At 39.5% G+C, this 27,993-nt stretch overlaps 1 protein-coding gene across 1 annotated transcript in view; it reads left to right on the forward strand.

The window, feature by feature from the left end:
* LOC145995206 (G2/mitotic-specific cyclin-B-like) overlaps window positions 1–14,076 on the forward strand; it is a 68,311-nt gene extending 54,235 nt beyond the window's left edge. The window contains exon 8 of the mRNA XM_083131768.1: window positions 13,467–14,076. Within this exon, the coding sequence (XP_082987894.1) occupies window positions 13,467–13,622 (156 nt within the window). The 3' untranslated portion in view covers window positions 13,623–14,076. The remainder of the gene's footprint in view (window positions 1–13,466) is intronic.
* Window positions 14,077–27,993: the final 13,917 nt, after the last annotated feature.

Below are 27,993 nucleotides of genomic sequence, written 5' to 3' on the forward strand. Positions count from 1 at the left end.
ATAAAGTAACTTGTCAAATATGAAATTAATAATTTTAGTAAACATATAATCTTATTATGTGGATCCACAGAACCGTCACAATATTCCCCTCCTCTGGGAAAATGAAAACTACGAAACAATGAGGAAGAGTTTTCATTTGTAAATCATTGAGTTTATGAACATAAGTAAAAGAAAGTTACATATGCACAATATTATCTGGCATTTGACAACAGTATGACCATAACAAACAGATTGATGCCTAAGAGTTAATAATAAACAAGAACATTCAGTGAACAGAATAGTTGTCATATTTTTTTCAGTATCTATTCTCAGACAAGAGTGGATTCCTCTTTCCTGTGAACAATTAAACACTCGAAGATTTGAAAAGTTAACCTTGTCATAATATTGCTGGTTCAGTGTGTACATAATTGCATAATTGTCTTTAATTTCCTTGACAAGGAATGGCCCAGTATACAAATTGAACAATTTATGAATCTGGCTGTGAATCTTGGAACTAACCTGCCTATTTTTGATCATAACCAAATCTCCTGGTTGAAGTTTGATAGAGTTCAATGCATTCCTAATCTTTCTACTTCTAGATTGCCTAGTTGTGATTTCTGCTAGAAACAATTTGTGTTTCCGTGACAAGGATTTAATTTGTTCTGGCCAGCCAATTTCTTCACATATTGAGTCCTTCATATCTTCATGTACGAGAAGTTCACAAGGAGAAAATCTGGTAACTGAAGAGCATGAATGATTTAGTAACTCAAGTCATTTATTTTTGGATACCAACTGGTGTGATTTTCATTGCAGAATAATCTGAGTAATCTAACAATCTCCTTATTGTACCTCTCAATAGGATTGCATTTTGGATTGTATATCGTGGTAGTAATGTGATTAATTTTCCTTGAATCCATTAATGTTTTCCACTCATTTGATGTAAATTTGCTTCGACAATCTGATGATAATACACTACGAACAGGGTAATGTTTAAAATATTGTTCTTCTAAACAATTGATAACACTGATTAACAAAAAAATAATTTTGGCGGATATCTTGGTATCCAACACGCGTTCTAAGACAATTGAAACATGCTGATTCAAAATATGCAAACGATTTGTCTGTAACACCCACCATTCTTGAGATATACGACATCAACCATTTATATATGTTTAACATTGTATCAAAGCAAACAACTCACAGACATAGGTTTCACTAGACCACTTTTTGCTACATAGAGTACTATTGAACATGGCTTTAGCTAAGAATGCAAATGCATCACATGACACATATACTATATAGTAACATCTAGTTGAAGGTATAATACACATATAAAATACATACATATAGAAAATACTTCCTTAATTTAAGGTGTTTGGTTTGAATTTCTTGGCTATAGAGTTGCGTTTGTGCTGAGCATTTGGCATCTCACACTGAAGCGTCCAACAGTAGTCTGCCTACATTGCTGCACTCCATGGACACTGATAGCGTGATTCCATCACTGAGATGTCCTGATGAAAATGTTCACCATGTTCGTCGCTGACTGAACCTAGGTTATCGGGGAAGAAGTCAAGATGTGAGTCGAGGAGATGAATTTTGAGGGACATGTTGCAACCCAGCTGTCTTCTGTACGCACTAATGCACTTCTGCACAACATTCACATAGTCAGCAGACTTATAATTTCCAAGGAAATTGGCTACGACTGACGTGAATGCCACCCATGCATCTCTTTCAGTGCCACCCACTAAGTCTTGGAAGTAGCTGTCAGCAATGATCTTCCTTATTTGTGGACCTATTTGTGCACCTTCTTTCACTTTCGCATAACTCAACTCCGGAAACTTGTTGCACAGGTACCGAAAAGCCTCTGAGTGGTTGTCTAGTGCCTTCACGAAATTCTTCACGAGTCCCAGCTTCAAATGAAGCGGTGGCATGATAACTTTTTCACTCTCAACCAACGGCACATGGACGTTTTTACTTCATGGCTGCATTCTATCTGATCGGCCAATTCTTCTTTATGTAGTGGGGTGTAAGGGGTGCTCCTTCCATGTAGTGCACCCAATAGTCAACCTCACTTCCACTTAGTACACCCTGGACTGCAGACTAACGAGGCTCTGGCGACTGGCCCCATGGCCAGTATAATTTTGTTTGTGTTGTCCTGTGTTTTGTCCATATTCGTGCTGAGTGCTCCTTTACAGCCTCAGCTTTTAACGAAAGTCAGAAGATTTTAATATTTTATGATTTTAGTACTGCAACGTTAGAGTTGTCATATGTAATGATAAGGGGCTGGACCCCAAATAATGTGACGGGTGCAAAATAGCCTTAGTGCTGACGCATGCAAAATTTTAAATTCAAATGCAATTCTTTATGTAGTGGTGCTTCCTATCTCTGCTATCCCACTCGCAGATGAAGCAGCATTACTTCTTCGCCTTCCTTTCCCCACCGTGCAAGTTGCATGCACATGTCAAACATATGAACTGTGGTGCCCATGACTTACTACTATCTACCTTCGAATCAAAGTATAGTTCATATGCTTTCTTCAGAAACTGTGTAAAAGTCTTCCGATGGGATTTCTGTTAGATAGCCGCACACGTAGCAAAACAGATCTGGTGAATTTATTCAACCTCTGGACGCCATAATCTACTGTCACTCAAAATAAAAAAGAAACAAATGAAAATATAGTAATGCGATCTCGAAAATATTTCAACGTATTACATTAAGTATAACTGTGTTCACAAACGACGAAAAAAAAATTTCGGTGTTGCACGAAAAATAACTAAAAACGACGAATTTTTTTTTGAGGAACTGTATTCCATGAAAAATAAAATTTTGTCGATATCTTCAAAACCTGACGTGATAGTGCAAAATGGTTTTCAGATTTGAAATCAGCATGAAAAACTGCATTAGAAAATGTCAACATCATGTCAGATATCTACGGCTTGTTTATCAGTGTAATTTCTCTGGCAGTTGCTTTTCTCAATGGATAAATCATATCAAATTTCAACATAATACACAATTGCTAGAAGATATGCATATGTTCGTGATTTTGGTAATTTTCAGATTACATAAATAGAAAGGAAGTTGTGTGTTTGGTGAGAAACGATGTGATAATCATCTCTCCGTAATGGCAGACCAACAATTTTGGTTCGTGCACATTCTAAGCAATCCTTTAGGTAATTTCTTAGATTTTCTGATGTATGGCCAAAAATATGCCCTTCTACAAGCTGCTAAAACCTTGTGATAACCAAAATGTTCATTTATAGCATGCATTTTGTGCAATACCAATGGTATAAGCTCATGTGATACTAAAAGTTTACAATTTTCATCTAAATTAGGTTTATAAAAAAGAATTTTGCTGTGAAGAAAATACTTTGAAAAATCTTTGTCAATTGTAGAGTCAATGGCAAATATAATGGTAGGCAAATTGTCCACCGCTATTTTCATAACTTTTTTATTCTACATCCTGTGTTTTAAAGGAATGAAACTAGTATGTTGGTTCGAAGCGTGCATTGTTCTCTGCTTATTGACATCATTATTTGAATTCATTGTCATTACATTGTGTAATTCAGACCGAATGAAAATGGTCGTGGACAATTCGCCTACTCTTTCTTTTGCCGTTGGGTGTACTATCTTCTAAGTGAGAAATTATATTATTACAATTCTCATCTGCTCGTTGAGCTTTTAACCAAATAGAGGTACTGTAACATCTTGTGAATCTTCCAAGATTACTTGATTGATATATAATTTATCAACTGCGGAATAACTCGTACAAAGTAGAAATCTGTTCAACATATCAGCAACATTATTGGGAGCTCCGGGGACATGATATAACATGAAATCAAAACACTGTAGTTTGAGAGCCATCTCGTAAAACTAGAATTAAGTGATTGTGCTGTTGTAAGTCAAGACAATGATTTATGATCTGAGTAAAGGTTGAAATTAGTTCCTTTTAGATATATAGCAAATTTCTCCAGAGCAAATAATATAGCTAAACATTCCAATTCATGTGTACTTTATGTAATCTCTGCTCCTCTAAGAGAACGACTGCTCTATTGTATGACACAAACTTCATCATTAATAACTTTACCAAAGTATACATCCCAATCCTTTCTGGTTTGCATCAACAGAAACACAAAACTTCAACTCAAAGTTTGGTGCAGAAATTAGAGCATTCTTTAGTAACAAGAAAGCTTCTTGACAATGAGGTGTCCAGTAAAAAGGTGATAATGGACTAGCAATATCTGAAAATCTTCTGTCAAGCGATTTCTCCAATTTACTAATCCTAAAAATTTGTGAAGTGACTTCTTGTTTTGAGGAACGGGAAACTGAAGAATAGCTGGGTCTTTCTCATGATCGACTTTTATCTCAGAATCTGACTCCAAATGACCCAAAAATTTGATTTCAGTTTGGAAAATTTTGCACTTTGCAAATTTTATGGACATGTTCGTCTCCTGCAATGTCTGTAGAACATAATCTAGATGTTCAAAATGTTTCTCTATTGTTGGGCTAAATATTAAAATGTCATTACATATATCATAAGGAATGAATGAGTCTCTGGTCCAAACGCCTTATTCATTCTCCCAACAAAAACAAACTGATGATTGTAGGAACTTCAAAAATTATATTTCTCCTTAACACTGTTAATAATAGCATCATTAAAACAAGTTACAGCATACTTATCATGGGATAGATAATCTGAAACTACCACACATGGTAATGAAAGTAACAAATCATTGTGTTTGAGGTAAACCATTGTAGTGTACAGAGTACAAGACTGAGATGTCCAATGAGCAGATTGTACGAGGGTCGTTCAAGGAAAAAGTTTCCCTATGTTGCAAAAAATGTATTTCTTAAGTTGCAGACAAAAATCAAGTTGCACCAAGTAGCATGGTCCTTTCTCACTTTTCAACATAATTTCCAAGGCGGCACAAGCATTTGTCCCATCTTTGCACAAGTTTTTGAAAGCAATCTGCAAAAAATTCAGTATCCAGGGAACAAAGAACAATTTTCACAGCTGTCTGAACCTCCAAATCAGTGTGAAAATGTTGACCCTGAAGCTGGGACTTCAGTGCAAGAAACAAGTCACTCGGGGCCAAGTCAGGGCTGTAGGGGTGGTGGTAACCTTTCCAATTTCATTTTGCGAAGTTTATCCTGCATTAGTGCTGCCGAATGGGGACTAGCATTGTCATCCAAAAGAATGACACCAGCAGAAAGGAGTCCATAATGTTGGCAGCAAATTGCTTTTTTCACTTTCTCCAGTGTTTGGCAATAATGTGTAGCATTGACTGTTTCCCCTTTCTTCAAAAACTGTGAGCAATACTCCACACCACCAAATCACGGTTCTGCCATGACACGCATGTGTGGTAGCCCGCACGAACATTGCATTGTAAATGTAGAGGAAAGACGAGAGAACACATTGCTAGTTTCATTTATCGGGCTCATACTTTCTCCAAAGAAAGAAAAAAAGGGAAACTATTTCCTTGAACAACCTTCGTATTTAATCCTGATAAGGGAATGAGTAATTCTCACTGAAATAGACTTGTAACGCAATTTGAGTTGGGTGGTAGGTTTTGCTTTAGCATGTCGGTGTTTTGCTTAGGTATGCTGTACAGACATGCATGAAAAATTGAGGTACTTTGCTCAGAATTTTGTTCAAAAGCTCACTAAGTGTATTTGTAAATTTTCCCCAGGCAACTTTTCCTGATTCGTCTGTTCAATGCATGTGAGTAACTTTTGTCCAATTCTTCCTCTGACAAAGAATACACAATCATAAAACTTTGAACATTGCCCATAGTCACCAAAGTTTTGGTACATACACTTTTCTGACTCTTCACTGCAGACCATTAATCAAGTAAATTGTGAAGTACTTTTTGGTAAAATTTTAGCTGCATCAATGAGTAACTTCATATTCTCATGATATATGCATAAGCACAAGTTTGTGGGTATTTCAGAACGTAGACAAATATGTTGTGGTCGAATCTCACAAAATTTACTTCTACCTATAACATGATTGGCATACTCACTTCGAAACTGTTCAAACATTTTCCCTGATGTTAGAAAATTGTAGCGCTTTTGAACTTTCTGTTTACCAGATTCACTATGAATGAGTACACCTGGAGCTTGATATGAGACACTGTCATGATTGTAAAACTGCATCACCAGAGTTTTTGTTTCTTCAGGTAAGATACACTGTGATGTTTTAGGCTGGTGTTTTATAATAGACAAAATTTCAGGACAATTTATTTTTTTGCAAGTTGGCGTACAACTGCTTTGCGCTTATTTGAACTGACATGTAGGCTTCTTTTGGCTTTTGCCATTGCCTTGCCATAAGCACTATGTGATTTGTAGGACTTGAAAGGTGAGTCTACTGTGCTAGGACCAGTTTAGTTTGGTAAATTCTCCATTGCAGCTTCCAACCTTTTTCCCCCTTCTGTATCTTATAACTTCTTCTCGTTTCTTTGCTCTTAATGCATCAAGTTCACCAACAGTCATTCCTGCCTTTATTTTCCTTCTCTTTGTCTTCCGCTTTTGTGTTTCTGCTTTTCTGGATTCTTCATATTTGTTTGCTGCTTTCAGGCGAACACACTGCTCTTTCTTTCTCTGTACAGCCGATTTTGCCATAGCTGAAAATTAGACAAAATATAAATTAGTGCATTTACTTTTATCAGATTTTGCTAATTGGCTTACTCTTCTTGTTATATGGGCATAATTTAATTAAATGCATCGGTTAAAAAAGTTAGCCTTTGAGTGTTTTTGAACCATGAAGCTTATACGAGGGTGATTCAAATGAAAACCTTAAAAGTGCAATAAAATACCAAAAAGTTGTAAGATTGATTTGTAAGTTGGCAGGGGTTATTCTTGTGGTTGAAAGAATGACCAACAGGTGGCAATGTGATGCTGCAACACTGAAGTAGGAAGCAGTGATCTGTGATGCATTTTTTGAGTAGTGAAGATGTTAAGACAGTTGAAAATCATCGCAGGATGAAAGCTCAGTATGGTGATCCTGCAGCAAGTGTATGAGTGGTGTATAAAGTTTAAAAGTGGCATAACTTCCATGTAGGGTGACCCATGACCTAGCCAGGCACACCTCGTAGTAACGAATGAAATCATCGTTGCAGAAGAGGAGCTTGTGACTGATATTAGTGTTGGTTCAGCACACAATATTGCATATGATGTGCTGCGATTCAACAAAATGGATGGGTACCACATCAGTTGACTTCTGAATTGAGAGACCGCCACGGCGATGCCTTTGAAGGAACTATTACGTTGTTTCCAGGTCGAAGATGATGGATTTCTGGAAAGAATTGTTACATGAGGTGAAACCTGGGTGCACTATCACCAACCTGAAACAAAAAGATCAAGCAAGGAATGGCGCCATAGCTTGTCACCAAAACCCAAAACATTCTGCACCCAACCATCAGCAGTAAGTCACTCGACTGGGATGCAAATGGGGTGATTTTTTAACATTATGTGAAAAGGGGAGTAACAGTGACCAGTACTTCTTATGCAGATCTGCTCCAAAATCACCTTCGACCTGCAATCAGGAGTAAACTAGGAGGACTTCTGACTTCAGGTGTAGTGTTACTGCATGACAATGCCTGACCGCATATGCCTGTTTGACGGTTGCGACAATCTAGGATATGAAATTTGAATGTGTGTGTCTCTCTCTCTCTCTCTCTCTCTCTCCTTAATCACCAGACCTCGCCTCCCGGTGACTTTCATGTGTTTGGATGTCTCAAAGACACGATGGGAGGCAAGAATTTCTAAAGTGATCAAGAGGTGAAAACCGCGGTGCACGAGTGGCTAGTTACAACCAAAATAATTCTTCTCACAAGGTATCCATGTACTTCCGAAGTGCTGGAATATGTGCATTGCAAGTCATGGAGACTACGTCCAAAAATTTTATATATATATATATATATATATATATATATATATAAATCAATTAAGGTAAAAGGAAACACTCACCGGACAGTAAGAAAATTCAAAATTTTCGCTAATTTATAGCATCATCGGTGTGAGAAGAAACAGAAGACGGAACCGGAAGTTGGGGTCCTGCAGAGTTGCCAGGTCCCCATTGAAGAAGAAGCGGTGCATAGAACGAAAAAAACACTGTTTCGTCACCAGGCTCGTCGTAAACTGTGAGTGTGTAGGATGAGTTGGGCGGGAGGGTGGGTGAGGGTTGGGCATTACTGGGTGGCCTTGTTCAGGCCAGGTGGAGTGGTTGCACTCATGGCCGATATATAGGCCCTCTCCCATCTTTTGCGAACAGAGGTGTTGGCTGGTTGGGGTAGGAGGTGGATGATCGCTACCCGGAAGCAGTCGTTGAAACTGATGTTGTGGTGGTTGGTGTGGACGGCGACAGTGAAGTCCAGGTTGTGGGTGGAGGAGCGGTGGTTATTGATGCGGAGGTTGAGGGCCGTTGATGTTTCCCCCAGGTAAAAATCACCACAGATGTTGCAGGTGAGGATGTAGATAAGGTTTGAGGCATGGCAGGTCCCTTTGGGATGGAGGGTAAATTTGCCAGTGGCCGTGTGCACCTGGAGGGTGTGAGAAGTGATGAGGATGGGACAGGTCTTGCACCTGGGTCGGTTGCATTTATGGGCAGGGGGGTGTTGGATGTGTGGTGAAGGAGTGTTGTGGACCAGGATGTTCTGCCGTCAAGCTTTTCAGACTGGCTGCACCCTTCCCCTTCCACTGCCACCCAATTTCAGTCCCACACCAACATGCCCGCTATTACCAGACCCCCCTCTACCATTGCCCACCCCTCCCACACCACCACAGACCCCCCCGGAAAACCAAAACTGCACTCCCATACATCGCACCTTGGGAAACAACCAGTCCACGGACAAACCCACCCCTACCAGATCCATGACCACCAATGACCCTAACCCACTCAAAAACAACCAGACTGTACTCAATTTATCCAGCCATAAACTGAGCACTGATGAAATAGCTGTTTTATCCAAAGGCCTCACCTTCTCCCCCACAACTCCCCCCAACCAATTCCGCCTACTTTTTGACATACACACATTTGCTCGCAGCCTCCGATGGCAACATTTCTGGGCCAAAAATCCCTCACTCCAAACTACTACCAGTGAAACCCACCCGAGCCTCCTTCAATTTAGCCCCCCCTCCTCCCAAGATCCACCCCCCCTGCCCACCAACCACCCCTTGGAAAGATACATCACTGCCGTCATTTCCACCACCTCTGACAGATCATTCTTAAATAACTTTCACAACCAACCTAACCTCAATCCCCCCCAACAGAAAGCTCTCAGAGACCTCCGCAACAACCACAACATCAAAATCCTCCCAGCTGACAAGGGGTCCACCACGGTGGTCTTGAACTCTCAAGACTACCTGGCGGAAGCCAACCGCCAGCTGGCTGACCCCTCCACCTACAAACCCACCACAGTTGACCTATCCGCCGAACACCTCACCAAAATCCGGGACTTCATCCACACCCGCGGCCCACCTGAAGGCCTAACAGCTCGTACCACCGCCATGTTAATACCCGACAATCCCCGCACCCCCACCTTCTATCTATTGCCCAAAATCCACAAACCTGGCAACCCTGGCAGACCCATTGTGTCCAGCTATAACTCACCTACAGAACGAATCTCAGCCTTTGTTGACTCCCATCTCCAGCCTCTTGTGAAAGCTCTGCCCTCCTACCTCCGTGACACCAACCACTTCCTCCAGAAAATCAGCACCCTCCCACCATTGCCCCCAAATACCATCCTTGCCACCATTGATGTCACTTCCCTCTACACCAACATACCTCACTCCCATGGCCTCCACTCCATAGAATTCTATCTCAATAGCAGACCCAAACCTCACAACCCCAGCACCAACTTCCTGACCCACCTAGCCCACCTTGTCCTCACTTGTAACAACTTCACCTTTGAAAACCAAAATTTCCTATAGATCCGAGGTACAGCCATGGGTACCAGAATGGCCCCATCCTATGCAAACCTCTTCATGGGCCAACTTGAGCAAGAGTTTTTGGCTACCCAACCCCTCCAACCCATCCTCTGGCTCCGCTTCATCGACAACATCTTCATGCTCTGGACACATGGAGAACCATCCTTGTCAGCCTTCCTGGACCAACTTAACCACTTCCGTTCCCTAAAATTCACCTGGACACACTCCCCCAACCAGATCACCTTCCTGGATGTGGACGTGCACATCGAGGGAGGACACCTGACTACCTCCATCCACATAAAACCCACCAACCACATGCAATACCTACACTTCTCCAGTTCCCACCCGTTCCACACCAAAAAAGCAATTCCATTCTCTCTGGCCCTCAGGGGACAGCGCCTGAACACTTCACCCACCTCCCGCCAGAATTATAACCTCCGCCTACACCAGGCCCTGGTTAACTGTGGATATCCCTCCATCCTGGTCACCAAGCAAATATCACGAGCTGCCTCACATACCACTACCACCAAGAAACCTGCTGCCACCAACCCACCTGCACTCATCACCCATTATCATCCCCACCTCAACAAAATCAGGCACACACTGCACTCTCTTCTCCCAATCCTCCACAGTGATCCCGAAACCAAAAACATATTTCCCGACAAACCCAGGGTGGTTTTCAAACGCCCCCCTAACCTCCAAAACATCCTGGTCCACAACACTCCTTCACCACACATCCAACACCCCCCTGCCCATAAATGCAACCGACCCAGGTGCAAGACCTGTCCCATCCTCATCACTTCTCACACCCTCCAGGTGCACACGGCCACTGGCAAATTTACCCTCCATCCCAAAGGGACCTGCCATGCCTCAAACCTTATCTACATCCTCACCTGCAACATCTGTGGTGATTTTTACCTGGGGGAAACATCAACGGCCCTCAACCTCCGCATCAATAACCACCGCTCCTCCACCCACAACCTGGACTTCACTGTCGCCGTCCACACCAACCACCACAACATCAGTTTCAACGACTGCTTCCGGGTAGCGATCATCCACCTCCTACCCCAACCAGCCAACACCTCTGTTCGCAAAAGATGGGAGAGGGCCTATATATCGGCCATGAGTGCAACCACTCCACCTGGCCTGAACAAGGCCACCCAGTAATGCCCAACCCTCACCCACCCTCCCGCCCAACTCATCCTACACACTCACAGTTTACAACGAGCCTGGTGACGAAACAGTGTTTTTTTCGTTCTACGCACCACTTCTTCTTCAATGGGGACCTGGCAACTCTGCAGGACCCCAACTTCCGGTTCCGTCTTCTGTTTCTTCTCACACCGATGATGCTATAAATTAGCGAAAATTTTGAATTTTCTTACTGTCCGGTGAGTGTTTCCTTTTACCTTAATTGATTTTTACTTAGCCCTTTTGGCCCTCCTTGCTTTTATCCATTATATATATATATATATATAATTTTTTCTGTATTTCTTCATTTGCCTCATAATAAATAATTAAGGTTTTAATTTGAATCACCCTCGTACATAGCTACAGTACATGTGACTCACACTACACTCCTTAAAAAAAATAATAATTAATATAAATGAAGGAGTGTTGGCACAATACTTCATTTACTGATTTGGTAACCCATGAAGGAAATATAAATATATATCTGCAGTGCTTTACTTTATCTTCATGTGACAAAAGTTGTATGTTTAATGTGACTCACACTACAGGTGATAGCCTACTATTCTTAACTTTGTTTCAAAATTTACAGCCATAATTACATCATTATAGTAATATAGAATGTAATTACATACAAAACACACAATGTTAATACAATTATAATTATGATAACTTAGGAGCATACCTCATAATTTTAGGATCAAAATACTTTGTGAAGCTTCTGTGTGGCAGCCATTTTCCATCCAAAAGTGTTGCCAGATTGTTGCTCATATATTGCTGCCAGTTGCTGATTCTTGTTTTTTGAACATTTACCAACAACATTTTATATTCATGATGGATGCGGTAAACATGGTTTAAAATTACTTACGTGAAAATTTCGCACTTCCGCATTGCACAATTTAATGGTTAAATCCTATCTCCACTTCAAACGCCATACCCTTTTGTGAATGAAGACAGTGGATCTTCGAAATTAATAGGACTTAACCATTAGATTGTGCAATGCGGAAGTGCGAAATTTTCTAAATTTCACGTAAGTAACATTTTATACTTCCATGAGTTGGTGAAAAATATTTTTAAAACTCACCTTTGGTGTACATTTCTGGGAATTAGCCTTTTATCATCTTAGCTTTTAATTTCCACTCTATTATCCATCTCCTACTAGTAACCTGTGATCACTGATCACTGTCTAAGTTCTCACTGGGTATTACTTTAATGTTATTCATTATTTTTTTTACTTCCTTGTTTACCAATATACACTCTATTACAGACTTTTATTCGTTATTCCAACTATGTCTTGTAATTTTATGGCAGTCATATTTCTTCTTAAACCAGCTATTACCTACTAACAGTCCATTTCTCTTACAAAAGTCTAGTAGCCTCCTCTGTCCCCATCCATCTGCTCCAAGTATTTCTGTATACCCTTTCCTGTCTCTTCCCACTTGTGCATTAAAATCACTTATCACAATTTGCCATTACTTTCCCCACATGTTCTTCCAAGTCATCTTCAAATTCTTCTTTCTCCTCCCTTGTACATCCTGTTTGTGGGGCATACACTTGAACTATTTATATTACTTTCCCTCTTACATTCATTTTAATTTTATTGTCATTTACCCTTTCTATTTCCTCACTTATTCTGACTACAAATCCAACCCCACTTCTCCTGCCCTCTTCAGTACCTGCCCAGTACAGTTTATAGTCTTTCCTCAATTTCATATCTCCTCTTCCTTTCCTTTCCATTTCATTTCGCTCATTCCAAAGATGTCAATTCCTCCTCTCTCCATTAGATCCACAATTTCTTCACTCATTTCTGTCAGTGTTCCATATTCAATGTCCCTATTTGTAGCCTGCTTTGTCTCAAATTTCCAGTCTGGCTTGCTTCTTTCTTTTCTCAATTTTTTTATGTTTTCGGCTTTCGGCTAATCGGGCCTGTCACAACCTACACCTGGGTGGTGGGGGCTGCCACCGGTAGGTTCTCGGGTGCACCTATGTTTTTCTGTCAGGTTTCCAACTCCCTTAGCCTTTCTTAGGTGGTAGACCAGCAACAGCTGAACCTCCCCCAACAATAAAGTCAATTCAATTCAATTCTTGATCCCTCCAGGCCCACAAGGCTGTTGATGGGTATCTGTCGTATTTGCTGAGATGTTCATGCTGATAGCCTTGCTGCCTTGATCTACTTATTTGGGTCTCCCTTTATTCGCAGCTTCCCCTCATATCTGAGGAGGTTTCACCATCCACCACCTGTGACCTGTCCAGTAGCTGAGGCTGAATACGTGGATTGTACCACGTATTATTGTGAATTTCATTATATTTTTTGTTATCTAATTACTTTCATGTTTCTGTTATTGCTTTTCATTCATTTAGTTCTTTTTATTTGTCAGATTCTGAAGAAAAAGTATGCTTCAGCTAAGTGTTACAAAGTAAGCTGTCTTCCAGAACTGAAAAAATCCAAAATTCTTGAAAAATTGGCACTGCAAGCAACTCAAAATTTAAAGTCGAATGCCCTCGCACAGTCAAAAGTGCCAAATAGGAAGTAATTCTTCTGTAGTGGAAAGCTGTGATGGTGTCTTTGGTCTTCTATTGACCAAAGAAGTGATATTTGTATAGTTTTTGTTGATACGCACTGTAATGTGCTGTGGAATTTTGAAATGTATTAAGCTTGAACTGTCACTTTTTATATAAATTCTTAGTGGAATGAAAGTATTACTTATGTGGTAAATTAACTTTTATATGAGGAAACTTTTTCAAGTGATGCAATTATGCTTGAATTTTTATAACTTTTATTGGCTACTTACTTTGGAATAGGATGTTGACAATCAGATTTTGAAAAATTTATGAAGAAGTATTGATAGCATTTTTGTTCAGGTCTTGTATGCTTAATCTCTAAATGTGACTTTTATATAACTGTATGTGTATCAAAAGTTCGTATGCTTTTTTTTTTTTATGTAACTGCAAATGTGAAATTTTGAATAAAATGACCTTTTAAAATTAGTCAACAAATTTGCAAATTTTGTTGTAGAAAGTAAGTTGAATGGACCAAACCTGTATCAGTTTTGAAAAATCTACAATCTGGAATAATTCGTTATACTCTATTATGACCATGAGGATTAAATGTATAATACAGAAAAATGCAAAATCTGGTTTCCACTGTATTATGTATGTACTGTTTACAAAAACAAATTTTAGAATTTTATAAATTTTAGGCTTACTCTGAATAAATAATAGTGTGTTCAGTTTTGCTTGGCACCAAGATAGCTCATGACTGCAGACAGCAAGGTATGACAGAGATGCAGATATTTTTTGATCCATAACGTCCTGCTAATTTTTATGCAGATACGATCTTTAGCATGCAGATAATTATATTTACATTGCATAATTAGTACCAACCTGTGTTGAGTTGTTCAAAGTGGTAGCCAACTGCATTCACACAAGCTGTGGTCCCTGAAGTGAAATTTCCCATCAGACTGCACACACTGGTACTTACAACAGAGAAGTATTTATACCTGTTATTTATGTGATGATTCATCACGAACAACTGTCTACTACATTATTCTGATTTATTTTTTTTTGGTCAAATTTCAAGGTTACCTTTTGACTGCTTCATACATTTGGCACAAATCTTCCAGAATTTTATACCCTAAAACAGACTGAAATCATGGATGGTAGTCAGCTTGCCCTACCAGGGAAAAATTGAATTTATTGTACATATACTAAATACTCTTGTCTTAATATTACATATTAAAAAATCAATTTATGCAAGTAAAAATATTTCCATATTGTTATTTTGCATATGGTCAGCAATTGGATTTGTTGGACCAACTTGAAATTTATTGGTTTCATCTGTCAGAACAATTGAATTCACAAGACATGACAAATAATAATTAACAAATAAAGTGAAAAGAGAACCACAAGTCACAAAAATACAGTGCCTTTCTCTGTCGAGTCTTCCGTGAAGCGGCGGCTAACACCCCGGCCGATGGGAGGTCATCTGCCGGCATTTAGACCCACAGCTTTATGCTGATCTTGGCACTGGGTGCATCAGTGTCCAGATAGCTGGTGTCCAGTTTGCATGTGTTTGTGAAATGTTAAGATGTTAACAAGTGTTTTAAATTGTTTTGTTTTATTTTACGTATTACTGGTGCTTTTCTGCAGTCTGATAATGCCACGCTATACATCCAGTTTTGAACAAAAGAAATTTTATGTACGACCCTTACGTCATTACAAATTCTTGTAGGGAAGTTAAAATATGATTTGCAGTAGAATTCCAAGATGTTCCTGTTTCACACAGATACAGTGTTTGGGTACTTCATACTTATGAACAAATTTAGGTAGTCAGGTCTGTTCTTGATAAGAAGCGAAGGGTAAAATAGCATGTGCTTACTGGGGAAAAACTAGAAGACATTAGAGCATGATTGGTACACACTTTTCAAAAATCCCTCCGGCACGTTGCACAAGAAAGACATTGCATGTTGTCTGCATGGCGAGCTACCAAACTTTTAAACCTAAAGCCATGCATTAAAAAGAAAACATCAGGAGAAAATTTGAAGTATTTTTGGAAGAGGGCCTACATGTGTTACTGAAAATTTCCTAAACATATGCCGTAAATGTGTGGATGCAGGAGGACATCATTTCCAACACCTCTTGTAACAAGGTACGTGCTCATTTTAATTGTAGCTGTCTGTGTAATTGTACAAGCTTATTTTATTACATAGCTAGCTGTTCCATTTACGTGGATGTTACATCCAGTTTACCGGCAGATGCACTCTTGCTGCCTGGTGCAATAGCTGCCGCTCTGCAGAAGACTCATCCATGAAAGGCACTGTATAAAGGCAACATACGTAGACGCCATCATACTGTGCTAAGCCCCCTCGCAGCTTACACGGCTCTGTATCTCCATGTAAAGGTGAATGTTATGTGAAAGCTACAATATGTACTACACTAGAACAATGAACAATACATTTAAAAACTAAATTTAGTTACTTAATACACTTAATTTTTCCCTTTAAAAAATGACTATTTGGAGTGTTTTGTTTCACGCAGATCTAGCCTTCGGGGCATTATGTTCACTACATCAATTATTTTGTATCACCCAACGAATAAGGAAAGCAATCTGGCACCATCCATGAAAAGGAATGAAGTAGCAGGCCAAAACCCACCAAAAACTCGAAAAATATGTTTGGAGTGATGAGAGTTGCCGCTTTCGTTGATTACGCTGCTGCTCTTCCAGATGCCTCGTGCACACAGCTAAAGGTGAAGTGGCATGCAGGAAGGGCATCAATATCACTAAACAATCTTTGGATTCCATTCTTTTAATATACTTTTACTAGACATTTTTGGACCTTAAATTCTGGTGTTACAAACACCAGGAGGAGTCTGGAGCAGCAACGTAATCATGGAGGGTAGGCAACCTGTAACGGTCCAAACTTTTTTTTTCCCCCTGCTACTTCGTTCCCAATGAAAGTGAAGTGTATTAAGTAAGTAAATTTAGTTTTGAAATTTAACCCTTTGTTCATATCAATATTATAACGATATTTTGAGAAATTAAAAATAAAATTGCATCCAGATCTTATTTCCGATCCAGGGACTTGCCTTTCCAACCAGGGGTGCCCATCCTCCCAAATTATTTTGTCAAATGTATAATAAATAATTTTAATTTTAATGAAATAGCGTATCAATGGTTGACAGTTTTATTTCAAATATTACATAGCTGCATTCTGGGAGAAGACTGGATACATATAAAATATTTCATAAATATAATTTTTTACCTTAGTTTTAAATGTTGTTCAAAGACCAAAAATGTTAATCAAGAGGTCGTTTCAAGGGGAGCTTGCATTTATCATTTTGCCCTTTCCCAAGATCATTACTGCTTTCGTTTATTTTCTAAAAATTTCAGGAGCTGCACCATCAGTCCCCCTCCCCAAACCCTCTGTATGCCAGTGAGGCACCCAAATATTGGTACTGCAGTTGTCTTAAGCACAATTGGTTTGTTGGTTTGCCTGCTTTGATTATAATCACATACACAGAACCGTAGACAGTGAAAATAGAATTTGGTTCCTACTACAACAAATTCTCCACCTATGCTTTGAGTATTTCATAGTCAAAATTTTCTGGATTTTATCTCGAGTGCAAAATTCACTTCCTGTGACAAATTACATTATTTATTTTTCTGTTGTATCAGGTTATTTATAATGAGTTACTATGTAGTATATTTATTAAAAATATTACAATACAGGGAATGGACAATACAGTAGTATTTCTAATAGAATGGCATCGTTAAAATGAAGCATGGGTGTATCTGTCGGGATGTGGTAAAAAAAAAAAAGGGGGCCATCTACTATCGTCCACGTGATGCAAGAGGTCGATCTGAGTGGGTACGTGAATGTGCTGAAAGTTTTCCACACGGGTTCATGGTTGTTGGTGGTAACTGCCATAACGGCAAACTTCCACTGCGCAGAGAAATCGTACATAAAAACTTTTTGTTGTAATGTGTACGTATGTGCCATTATTAAAACTATAGCAAAATGCAAATTAACACTTAACAAACACTTTACAAAACAATAGAAAATTGACACTGACTGAACTGAGATCGCGAAGTTACAGAAATTAAATGGGGTTAAGAAAGAAATCCACAAGTTATGCTCAAAGCCATGTGTTTCAGTTGGCACTCTGGTGCCACGAGCTGTTAGGAAACTTAAGTGCCCTTTTAGCGTGTCTTGTTACCAAAGCTACGTGAAATTTCCTAAAAACATGCCAAGAAAGGTGTGGATGCACGAGGATAACATTTCCAACATCCCCTGTGACAATTAACGTGCTTATTTTGAATGAGGATGGGAGTTGGCATCCGGGCGGCCGGTAAGCGTGCCGCCGTCAAGGCACCAAAGGGAGAACGGAGGACCCTGTACTTTACCAATTGGAAGTATTGAGTGGAAACACCTGCAATAAATATTTTATGTTGGTCTACCATCCTCCCAAGCAAAATGTAAATAACCTAAAAAGATCTAGAAAGATGGACTTAATTTTAACATGATTGTATTGAATCATGGGCAGCTTAATGCAGGGGGGGGGGGGGGGGCATGGGCCACCTGGAGAATGGATGCACTGAGAATTTTTCTATCAACCACACTTTTCATCTACAAGCTTGAAATGCTTTGAACAAATGGAAATGCAAAACACAATCATTCCCGAGATGTATCTAGTTGTGATTAATTTCAGCTAGAAACCTCGAAATTTGCTGTAGTTATTGTAGTCTCAAAATTGGTGACTTACCCCCTCCATTCCTAAAACACACACTATATTACAGTTTTTATTAAAAACATAAAACTAAAGTGATGCCGTAACACTGCTGAGACATGTTTCTTAATCTATGAAAATGTAACCTAGTCAAGTATGAGCATAATTTAAAGCTCTTTCAAGACATGTTATACCGGTCTGTCACCTACTATTTTTAAACATTGTGACCAATTTTTCTCAAATAGAATGCGAGAGCAATGCTTCAAGTTACCTTGCAACTCAAAAGCTTTGCATTTGTAGCAGTTTTCATAAATACAACGTTTGTGATTTTACAACCACTCCTCTCCCAAGCTATGAAATATTATTTTAAAAGTTTTACTGCAAAAGGCTAAAATAAATGCAGCCTATTACCAGACGAATATTCTGGAGCCACTTTACAGACATGATATTCCTTCTTTGTATGGCAGCGACACATCTAGTGTTGTCATCCACCAGGACAAGGCTTCCAGTCATGCGGCAAAGTCCACGCAGGCATACATGGATCGGATGGCACTTGAAACTGGCATTCATGCAATCCCCTTTACAGACATCCCTGTGAAATCCCCCGATGCCTCTTCCATGGATTTTTGTGGGTTTCCGTTGTTGAAACTAGCCTTGGGAAGCAGACGGCCCTGCACAATTGAGGGTCTTTGGAAAGCTTGTCAGGAGGAATATGATTGTTTGGACCAGAGGCGAAGATATAGTACAAGCAATGCAAGCACTGCTTGCATAATTCGAATATCATTTAATGTACTTAATGTTCTAACCGTATTTAGTTTCCATCGCACTCGATTTCGCGAAAAAATGCGGCCGCAAACTCCCCCAGCAGCTCTGTAGCAAGCACCAGCCTCAATGCTTGCAGCCGTTCTGCGGGAAAATAAGGCCTCCGAAGGAGTCACATGGCGAAGCGTGAAATTTTGGTGGAACCCGTCCACAAAGCTTCTACAAAAAGCTGTGCTTTCCGAGCTTGCGTGATTCCCGAAAATAGCCGAGTTCAACGGAAAGCAGAAGGATTCATCTATGGGTACGTTGCCAGCAAAAAACTAGTAACGAATATTTGTCTTCATGAACACGTAAACAAGATCGCAAATATAATAATAATTGTTAGTCATAAAATAACTAAAAGAAGTTATTATCACTGTTCTAAATTCCATATATATCATATTATATTACAAATTATTTTAGATTTCGCGAAATATAAAACGCGTAAAAAAAGTTGACATTGGGAGTTGGGGCAGTGGAATTTCTGCACCCCCGTGAAGAGTTTTCTCAGGGAGGGAGGGAAGATTGGACGGACCTTGGTCCCGCACCCTGCTTCCTGGTCGGTCCAGCTCAAATTACGCCAGAAGTGATGACCACTACCAGTGTTTGCAACTGCCAAATTATTTACGCAGTAATTCAAGTGAGCTCTTTCACAAATTTTACAATCAATAAATTGACTGCTTTTGAATAAAACTTGGGGTGAAAATAAAGCTATCTGAGAAAGAACTATCTACTGATATTTGTACATGGCATAGAAGTAAATCGTATACATTCTGCATTTTATGAGCACAAGAATATGTTTTAATGATTGATTGATTGATTTGTTGTTTTAAGTCCACTTTATGCACAGTAAGGCTAATCGGGACTGGACCTACAGTTTAAAATGGGATCTGAAACACTTGTGCCTCCACCGGGTATCGAACCCAGAACCCCTTGATTACAAGGCGACGACACTACCACTGCGCCATCGGGGAGGCCCGAATATGTTTTAAGTTCTATTATTATGACGCAAGTGGTGTTCCCAGGGTCTTTTTACGGTCCACATTTTGTCATCTTTTCCTTCCTTTGACGTTTTTTCTTAGATATACTGGGCCAAAAGAGGGTTATGTCTACCATCCACCCCTCCCCCCTTCACCCTGGGCACGCCATTGAATGACACTTTATTACTTAAATATTAATGTACATACTCGTTCTGCTGAAATGATTCTGATTCCTCCGCGTAATTTTTATCTCCAAACTGATATATCTTTCCTTTGTGACGGATAAAATTAAGGAAATAGGTTGGTATCACTTTCTGTTGTTTCAGAGATTTTCAATTTGATCTTGTGTGGATGCTTGCATTTGCAGTTGTGGAAAGCGCGTGGGATAGTGTGAGTGTTTGTTGCTTCGTGTTTTGTGCTGTGAATTTATCGGAATGAACGCGTATTTAGGAACGGTTGATGTGAAGTGCGGGTGTATTATTGAGCAATTGAAAATTGCTTCGTTTAGCTCGAGAGAGATAAGTGTTAAAATGAAAATCGTGGAAGGGGGTCGACCAACACCAAGAGTTTGAAATTTATTGTGGTGAGTACATCGTCTATGCATGTGTTTCTTTGCTTTGAAATGAATTTTTTATTGTTTGTGTTTAACTTTTTATTTAGTGTTTAAGTTACTCCAATGCGGTTTTAGGGTGCCCAAAAATACTAAATTACATCATGCAGCGTAAAATAAACAAATGATTCCCATTTTTTTTTATCTAAATCGGTTTGGTCACCGTTTGACCATATTAAATAATAATGAACAAATAAAGGTACTAATAAGTAAGTAAGAAATTCCGTCTCCCTTTAGTCGTATGCGGAAAGTTCGCATATGCAAAACATTTAATATCATATGAATAACGTTACCTGGATTTTTTTAAAAAAGTAAATGTGACGTTTGCGGATCATATGGTTTATTTTTAGTACAGTCACTTCATTACGATATTTTGACAAATCCAGCGACTGGGTAAATGAGGCTATAAACCTTGAATCTTTCCCCTCGGCATGTCGTTGTACTACATGTTTTGTTGTACTGAAACATTGCTTGCCTCCTTCGTAAGACTACGCTTCGCTACTGGTTTGGACCAATGTGTTCTTCAATGCAGTCTCCTCCAATGGAAACTGCTGCAGGGCCATTGCTGCAAGACAGGGGTATCACGTGGAGCACCACCGCTCGTGGCGTCACGGTTTTTCTTAAGGTGAGGTGAGTTCTAACTTTGTTACCATGGACGTGAAACGACCTTCTGTAATAACATGCGAACGTGTTAAACCGCGACAATTGGACCACAACACTCCTCGTCAAGCAGTATTATTGGCTCTCTGTGATCGGGGACAGTCGGTTGCCTTTGTTGTACATTTACAAACGATGCCGGCTTCCACAACAATAACAAGTACATATACTGCCACTAGACTTCTTCTATGAACTTGTCACCCCTCAAATCATGGCAATTTTAACACAGAAAACAATATGCATCACATTTCTACAAGAACACGTGCCGGAGCCAAGAGTTGAAATACTCATGGAGCCACATAATTTATTTATTTTGATCAATTCCAAAATTATAAAATATGAAAAATTTGTGAATTTCCCGAGTTTGACTATGCAAGGTTTTTGATTTCAACTTTGACAGAACTGGAGGCATTATGGAATTTAACGTTCATTAACAAACACACACTTTCACATACACCGCAATACACGCACACAACATCAAACCGGTCAAATACTTAGTATAAAATAAAAATATGGTGCTTCCAATCCAACAAAACTCACCGTCACTTTAACTGCCTTTCTCCTTCCGTGACAGAAATAGTGCTTCATTATTACAGTTGGCAACACTAGTTACTAGCTAGCCAATGAACAAGCACTGCAGAAAAGAAGCAACCACTTCGTCATGCTATATTGCCACATTACCGTCCCTGCCGAACGGTGTGAACCGCGAGCTGGAGCGCTATTCAATTGTTTTCAATGATGTTTGCGCGAGCTTGTCGAGGAATGGAATGATAATATGGCAACAATGGCGAAGGTTGGCGAGCAGCGTAGAACACGTGATGATAAGAGAGAGGGAGACGAAACGAAGCAACGGCAAATATATGTGTGATGCACACTAATAGTCGGTCGGTACTATATTTTACTTCACTGCTTTTCATGTATACGATGTTTGTTTTAAGAGTGAAGGAAGGAACAAAGGCGGATAGTTATGACACTCACCGCAACCGCGCTTGGCGAGTAATTCAGACTTAAAATCCACTTGATAGAATACGACTTCCAAATGGTATCGAAAAGTGACAGTCTAAATAATGAATAATGATCATCATACGACTTTTATACCAAACCGCTAAATATCCCCCCGCCCAACTTTAAAGTTCCATCCCCTTTACTATAGAAATTATGTGTCAATGTAAGACTTAACATTGATATCCAATATCTGAATATTCCCTCCTCTCCCGAGAATTTCCCTCTCCAATGTAATGCTTAATCTCTCCCCCCGGTAGAATTCTCGTGATAATCTAAGACTTAACACCGATAGTCAAGAGTTTTATAGTGTCCCCCCAATAATACTTATTACTCGTCCGTTAGCAGTATTCGAAGTGATTATTACATGTTATCGAAGTTCAACTTCTGTCCAATGCTGAAATTTTCAGTCAAATTCCCATCACAAGAAAAAGCCCCCCCCCCCTCAAGTTGGTTGGACGCAACCTGCGTTCGCAAACCCGCCTGTGCCCCTGTTTCCAACCACACCCTACCTCTCCTCTTCATCTTTTCTTTATCCTCCCGTTTACCTCGCGAGGAACATTTCATGGCAAGAATCGGTAGAAAGTTGTGAGGCACAAATAAAACAAATGATCCGCTTTGAAGTGTCTACGAATTATCTCAAACTTTTTCTACTTCAATGTTGAACTCATCTCGGAAAATGGATGCATAACTTGAAATTACAATCATCCTAAAAATAATCATAATAAATTACTGTTACTAATTATTAATAATAATTTATTGTTATTATATTTAGATCCTAGCACCAGCATTTAGCATATTTTCACAGATTAAACAGTTTTTCTTATCGGCAACGCAGGGTAGGAGCCATTAGGCTTTCGTGCATTCCTTCCAAGGTCAGTGCGAGAACCCTGATTGTGTCGATGCTTGTGAAAAACCTGATGTTGGCTTCGCGGAAACTATTTCAGCAAAAGAACGGTACGTGTGCAAGCGCGCTAAATCTAGCACAAATCTAGAGAGCCCTTGCAGAATTACTTTGAATGGGGCTGTTCATTGCCAAACTTTTCCGTTGGCGAAAGGCTTACCAAGTACTAAAATTAAATAATGAAAATATAATTGTTTACCATTTGTTCTATATTTATTGTTTTTATTATTATTTATTTCCGCCGAACTTATTGGATTAATTTTATGCACAATTTGGCGATCTTAACTACCTGGAGAATGGATGCACTGAGAATTTTTCTATCAACCACACTTTTCATCTACAAGCTTGAAATGCTTTGAACAAATGGAAATGCAAAACACAATCATTCCCGAGATGTATCTAGTTGTGATTAATTTCAGCTAGAAACCTCGAAATTTGCTGTAGTTATTGTAGTCTCAAAATTGGTGACTTACCCCCTCCATTCCTAAAACACACACTATATTACAGTTTTTATTAAAAACATAAAACTAAAGTGATGCCGTAACACTGCTGAGACATGTTTCTTAATCTATGAAAATGTAACCTAGTCAAGTATGAGCATAATTTAAAGCTCTTTCAAGACATGTTATACCGGTCTGTCACCTACTATTTTTAAACATTGTGACCAATTTTTCTCAAATAGAATGCGAGAGCAATGCTTCAAGTTACCTTGCAACTCAAAAGCTTTGCATTTGTAGCAGTTTTCATAAATACAACGTTTGTGATTTTACAACCACTCCTCTCCCAAGCTATGAAATATTATTTTAAAAGTTTTACTGCAAAAGGCTAAAATAAATGCAGCCTATTACCAGACGAATATTCTGGAGCCACTTTACAGACATGATATTCCTTCTTTGTATGGCAGCGACACATCTAGTGTTGTCATCCACCAGGACAAGGCTTCCAGTCATGCGGCAAAGTCCACGCAGGCATACATGGATCGGATGGCACTTGAAACTGGCATTCATGCAATCCCCTTTACAGACATCCCTGTGAAATCCCCCGATGCCTCTTCCATGGATTTTTGTGGGTTTCCGTTGTTGAAACTAGCCTTGGGAAGCAGACGGCCCTGCACAATTGAGGGTCTTTGGAAAGCTTGTCAGGAGGAATATGATTGTTTGGACCAGAGGCGAAGATATAGTACAAGCAATGCAAGCACTGCTTGCATAATTCGAATATCATTTAATGTACTTAATGTTCTAACCGTATTTAGTTTCCATCGCACTCGATTTCGCGAAAAAATGCGGCCGCAAACTCCCCCAGCAGCTCTGTAGCAAGCACCAGCCTCAATGCTTGCAGCCGTTCTGCGGGAAAATAAGGCCTCCGAAGGAGTCACATGGCGAAGCGTGAAATTTTGGTGGAACCCGTCCACAAAGCTTCTACAAAAAGCTGTGCTTTCCGAGCTTGCGTGATTCCCGAAAATAGCCGAGTTCAACGGAAAGCAGAAGGATTCATCTATGGGTACGTTGCCAGCAAAAAACTAGTAACGAATATTTGTCTTCATGAACACGTAAACAAGATCGCAAATATAATAATAATTGTTAGTCATAAAATAACTAAAAGAAGTTATTATCACTGTTCTAAATTCCATATATATCATATTATATTACAAATTATTTTAGATTTCGCGAAATATAAAACGCGTAAAAAAAGTTGACATTGGGAGTTGGGGCAGTGGAATTTCTGCACCCCCGTGAAGAGTTTTCTCAGGGAGGGAGGGAAGATTGGACGGACCTTGGTCCCGCACCCTGCTTCCTGGTCGGTCCAGCTCAAATTACGCCAGAAGTGATGACCACTACCAGTGTTTGCAACTGCCAAATTATTTACGCAGTAATTCAAGTGAGCTCTTTCACAAATTTTACAATCAATAAATTGACTGCTTTTGAATAAAACTTGGGGTGAAAATAAAGCTATCTGAGAAAGAACTATCTACTGATATTTGTACATGGCATAGAAGTAAATCGTATACATTCTGCATTTTATGAGCACAAGAATATGTTTTAATGATTGATTGATTGATTTGTTGTTTTAAGTCCACTTTATGCACAGTAAGGCTAATCGGGACTGGACCTACAGTTTAAAATGGGATCTGAAACACTTGTGCCTCCACCGGGTATCGAACCCAGAACCCCTTGATTACAAGGCGACGACACTACCACTGCGCCATCGGGGAGGCCCGAATATGTTTTAAGTTCTATTATTATGACGCAAGTGGTGTTCCCAGGGTCTTTTTACGGTCCACATTTTGTCATCTTTTCCTTCCTTTGACGTTTTTTCTTAGATATACTGGGCCAAAAGGGGGTTATGTCTACCATCCACCCCCCCCCCTTCACCCCGGGCACGCCATTGAATGACACTTTATTACTTAAATATTAATGTACATACTCGTTCTGCTGAAATGATTCTGATTCCTCCGCGTAATTTTTATCTCCAAACTGATATATCTTTCCTTTGTGACGGATAAAATTAAGGAAATAGGTTGGTATCACTTTCTGTTGTTTCAGAGATTTTCAATTTGATCTTGTGTGGATGCTTGCATTTGCAGTTGTGGAAAGCGCGTGGGATAGTGTGAGTGTTTGTTGCTTCGTGTTTTGTGCTGTGAATTTATCGGAATGAACGCGTATTTAGGAACGGTTGATGTGAAGTGCGGGTGTATTATTGAGCAATTGAAAATTGCTTCGTTTAGCTCGAGAGAGATAAGTGTTAAAATGAAAATCGTGGAAGGGGGTCGACCAACACCAAGAGTTTGAAATTTATTGTGGTGAGTACATCGTCTATGCATGTGTTTCTTTGCTTTGAAATGAATTTTTTATTGTTTGTGTTTAACTTTTTATTTAGTGTTTAAGTTACTCCAATGCGGTTTTAGGGTGCCCAAAAATACTAAATTACATCATGCAGCGTAAAATAAACAAATGATTCCCATTTTTTTTTATCTAAATCGGTTTGGTCACCGTTTGACCATATTAAATAATAATGAACAAATAAAGGTACTAATAAGTAAGTAAGAAATTCCGTCTCCCTTTAGTCGTATGCGGAAAGTTCGCATATGCAAAACGTTTAATATCATATGAATAACGTTACCTGGATTTTTTTAAAAAAGTAAATGTGACGTTTGCGGATCATATGGTTTATTTTTAGTACAGTCACTTCATTACGATATTTTGACAAATCCAGCGACTGGGTAAATGAGGCTATAAACCTTGAATCTTTCCCCTCGGCATGTCGTTGTACTACATGTTTTGTTGTACTGAAACATTGCTTGCCTCCTTCGTAAGACTACGCTTCGCTACTGGTTTGGACCAATGTGTTCTTCAATGCAGTCTCCTCCAATGGAAACTGCTGCAGGGCCATTGCTGCAAGACAGGGGTATCACGTGGAGCACCACCGCTCGTGGCGTCACGGTTTTTCTTAAGGTGAGGTGAGTTCTAACTTTGTTACCATGGACGTGAAACGACCTTCTGTAATAACATGCGAACGTGTTAAACCGCGACAATTGGACCACAACACTCCTCGTCAAGCAGTATTATTGGCTCTCTGTGATCGGGGACAGTCGGTTGCCTTTGTTGTACATTTACAAACGATGCCGGCTTCCACAACAATAACAAGTACATATACTGCCACTAGACTTCTTCTATGAACTTGTCACCCCTCAAATCATGGCAATTTTAACACAGAAAACAATATGCATCACATTTCTACAAGAACACGTGCCGGAGCCAAGAGTTGAAATACTCATGGAGCCACATAATTTATTTATTTTGATCAATTCCAAAATTATAAAATATGAAAAATTTGTGAATTTCCCGAGTTTGACTATGCAAGGTTTTTGATTTCAACTTTGACAGAACTGGAGGCATTATGGAATTTAACGTTCATTAACAAACACACACTTTCACATACACCGCAATACACGCACACAACATCAAACCGGTCAAATACTTAGTATAAAATAAAAATATGGTGCTTCCAATCCAACAAAACTCACCGTCACTTTAACTGCCTTTCTCCTTCCGTGACAGAAATAGTGCTTCATTATTACAGTTGGCAACACTAGTTACTAGCTAGCCAATGAACAAGCACTGCAGAAAAGAAGCAACCACTTCGTCATGCTATATTGCCACATTACCGTCCCTGCCGAACGGTGTGAACCGCGAGCTGGAGCGCTATTCAATTGTTTTCAATGATGTTTGCGCGAGCTTGTCGAGGAATGGAATGATAATATGGCAACAATGGCGAAGGTTGGCGAGCAGCGTAGAACACGTGATGATAAGAGAGAGGGAGACGAAACGAAGCAACGGCAAATATATGTGTGATGCACACTAATAGTCGGTCGGTACTATATTTTACTTCACTGCTTTTCATGTATACGATGTTTGTTTTAAGAGTGAAGGAAGGAACAAAGGCGGATAGTTATGACACTCACCGCAACCGCGCTTGGCGAGTAATTCAGACTTAAAATCCACTTGATAGAATACGACTTCCAAATGGTATCGAAAAGTGACAGTCTAAATAATGAATAATGATCATCATACGACTTTTATACCAAACCGCTAAATATCCCCCCGCCCAACTTTAAAGTTCCATCCCCTTTACTATAGAAATTATGTGTCAATGTAAGACTTAACATTGATATCCAATATCTGAATATTCCCTCCTCTCCCGAGAATTTCCCTCTCCAATGTAAT

Source organism: Lepisma saccharinum, chromosome 11 (assembly GCF_977018435.1).
Source record: "Lepisma saccharinum chromosome 11, izLepSacc3.1, whole genome shotgun sequence".
Taxonomy (NCBI): Eukaryota; Metazoa; Arthropoda; class Insecta; order Zygentoma; family Lepismatidae; genus Lepisma; species Lepisma saccharinum.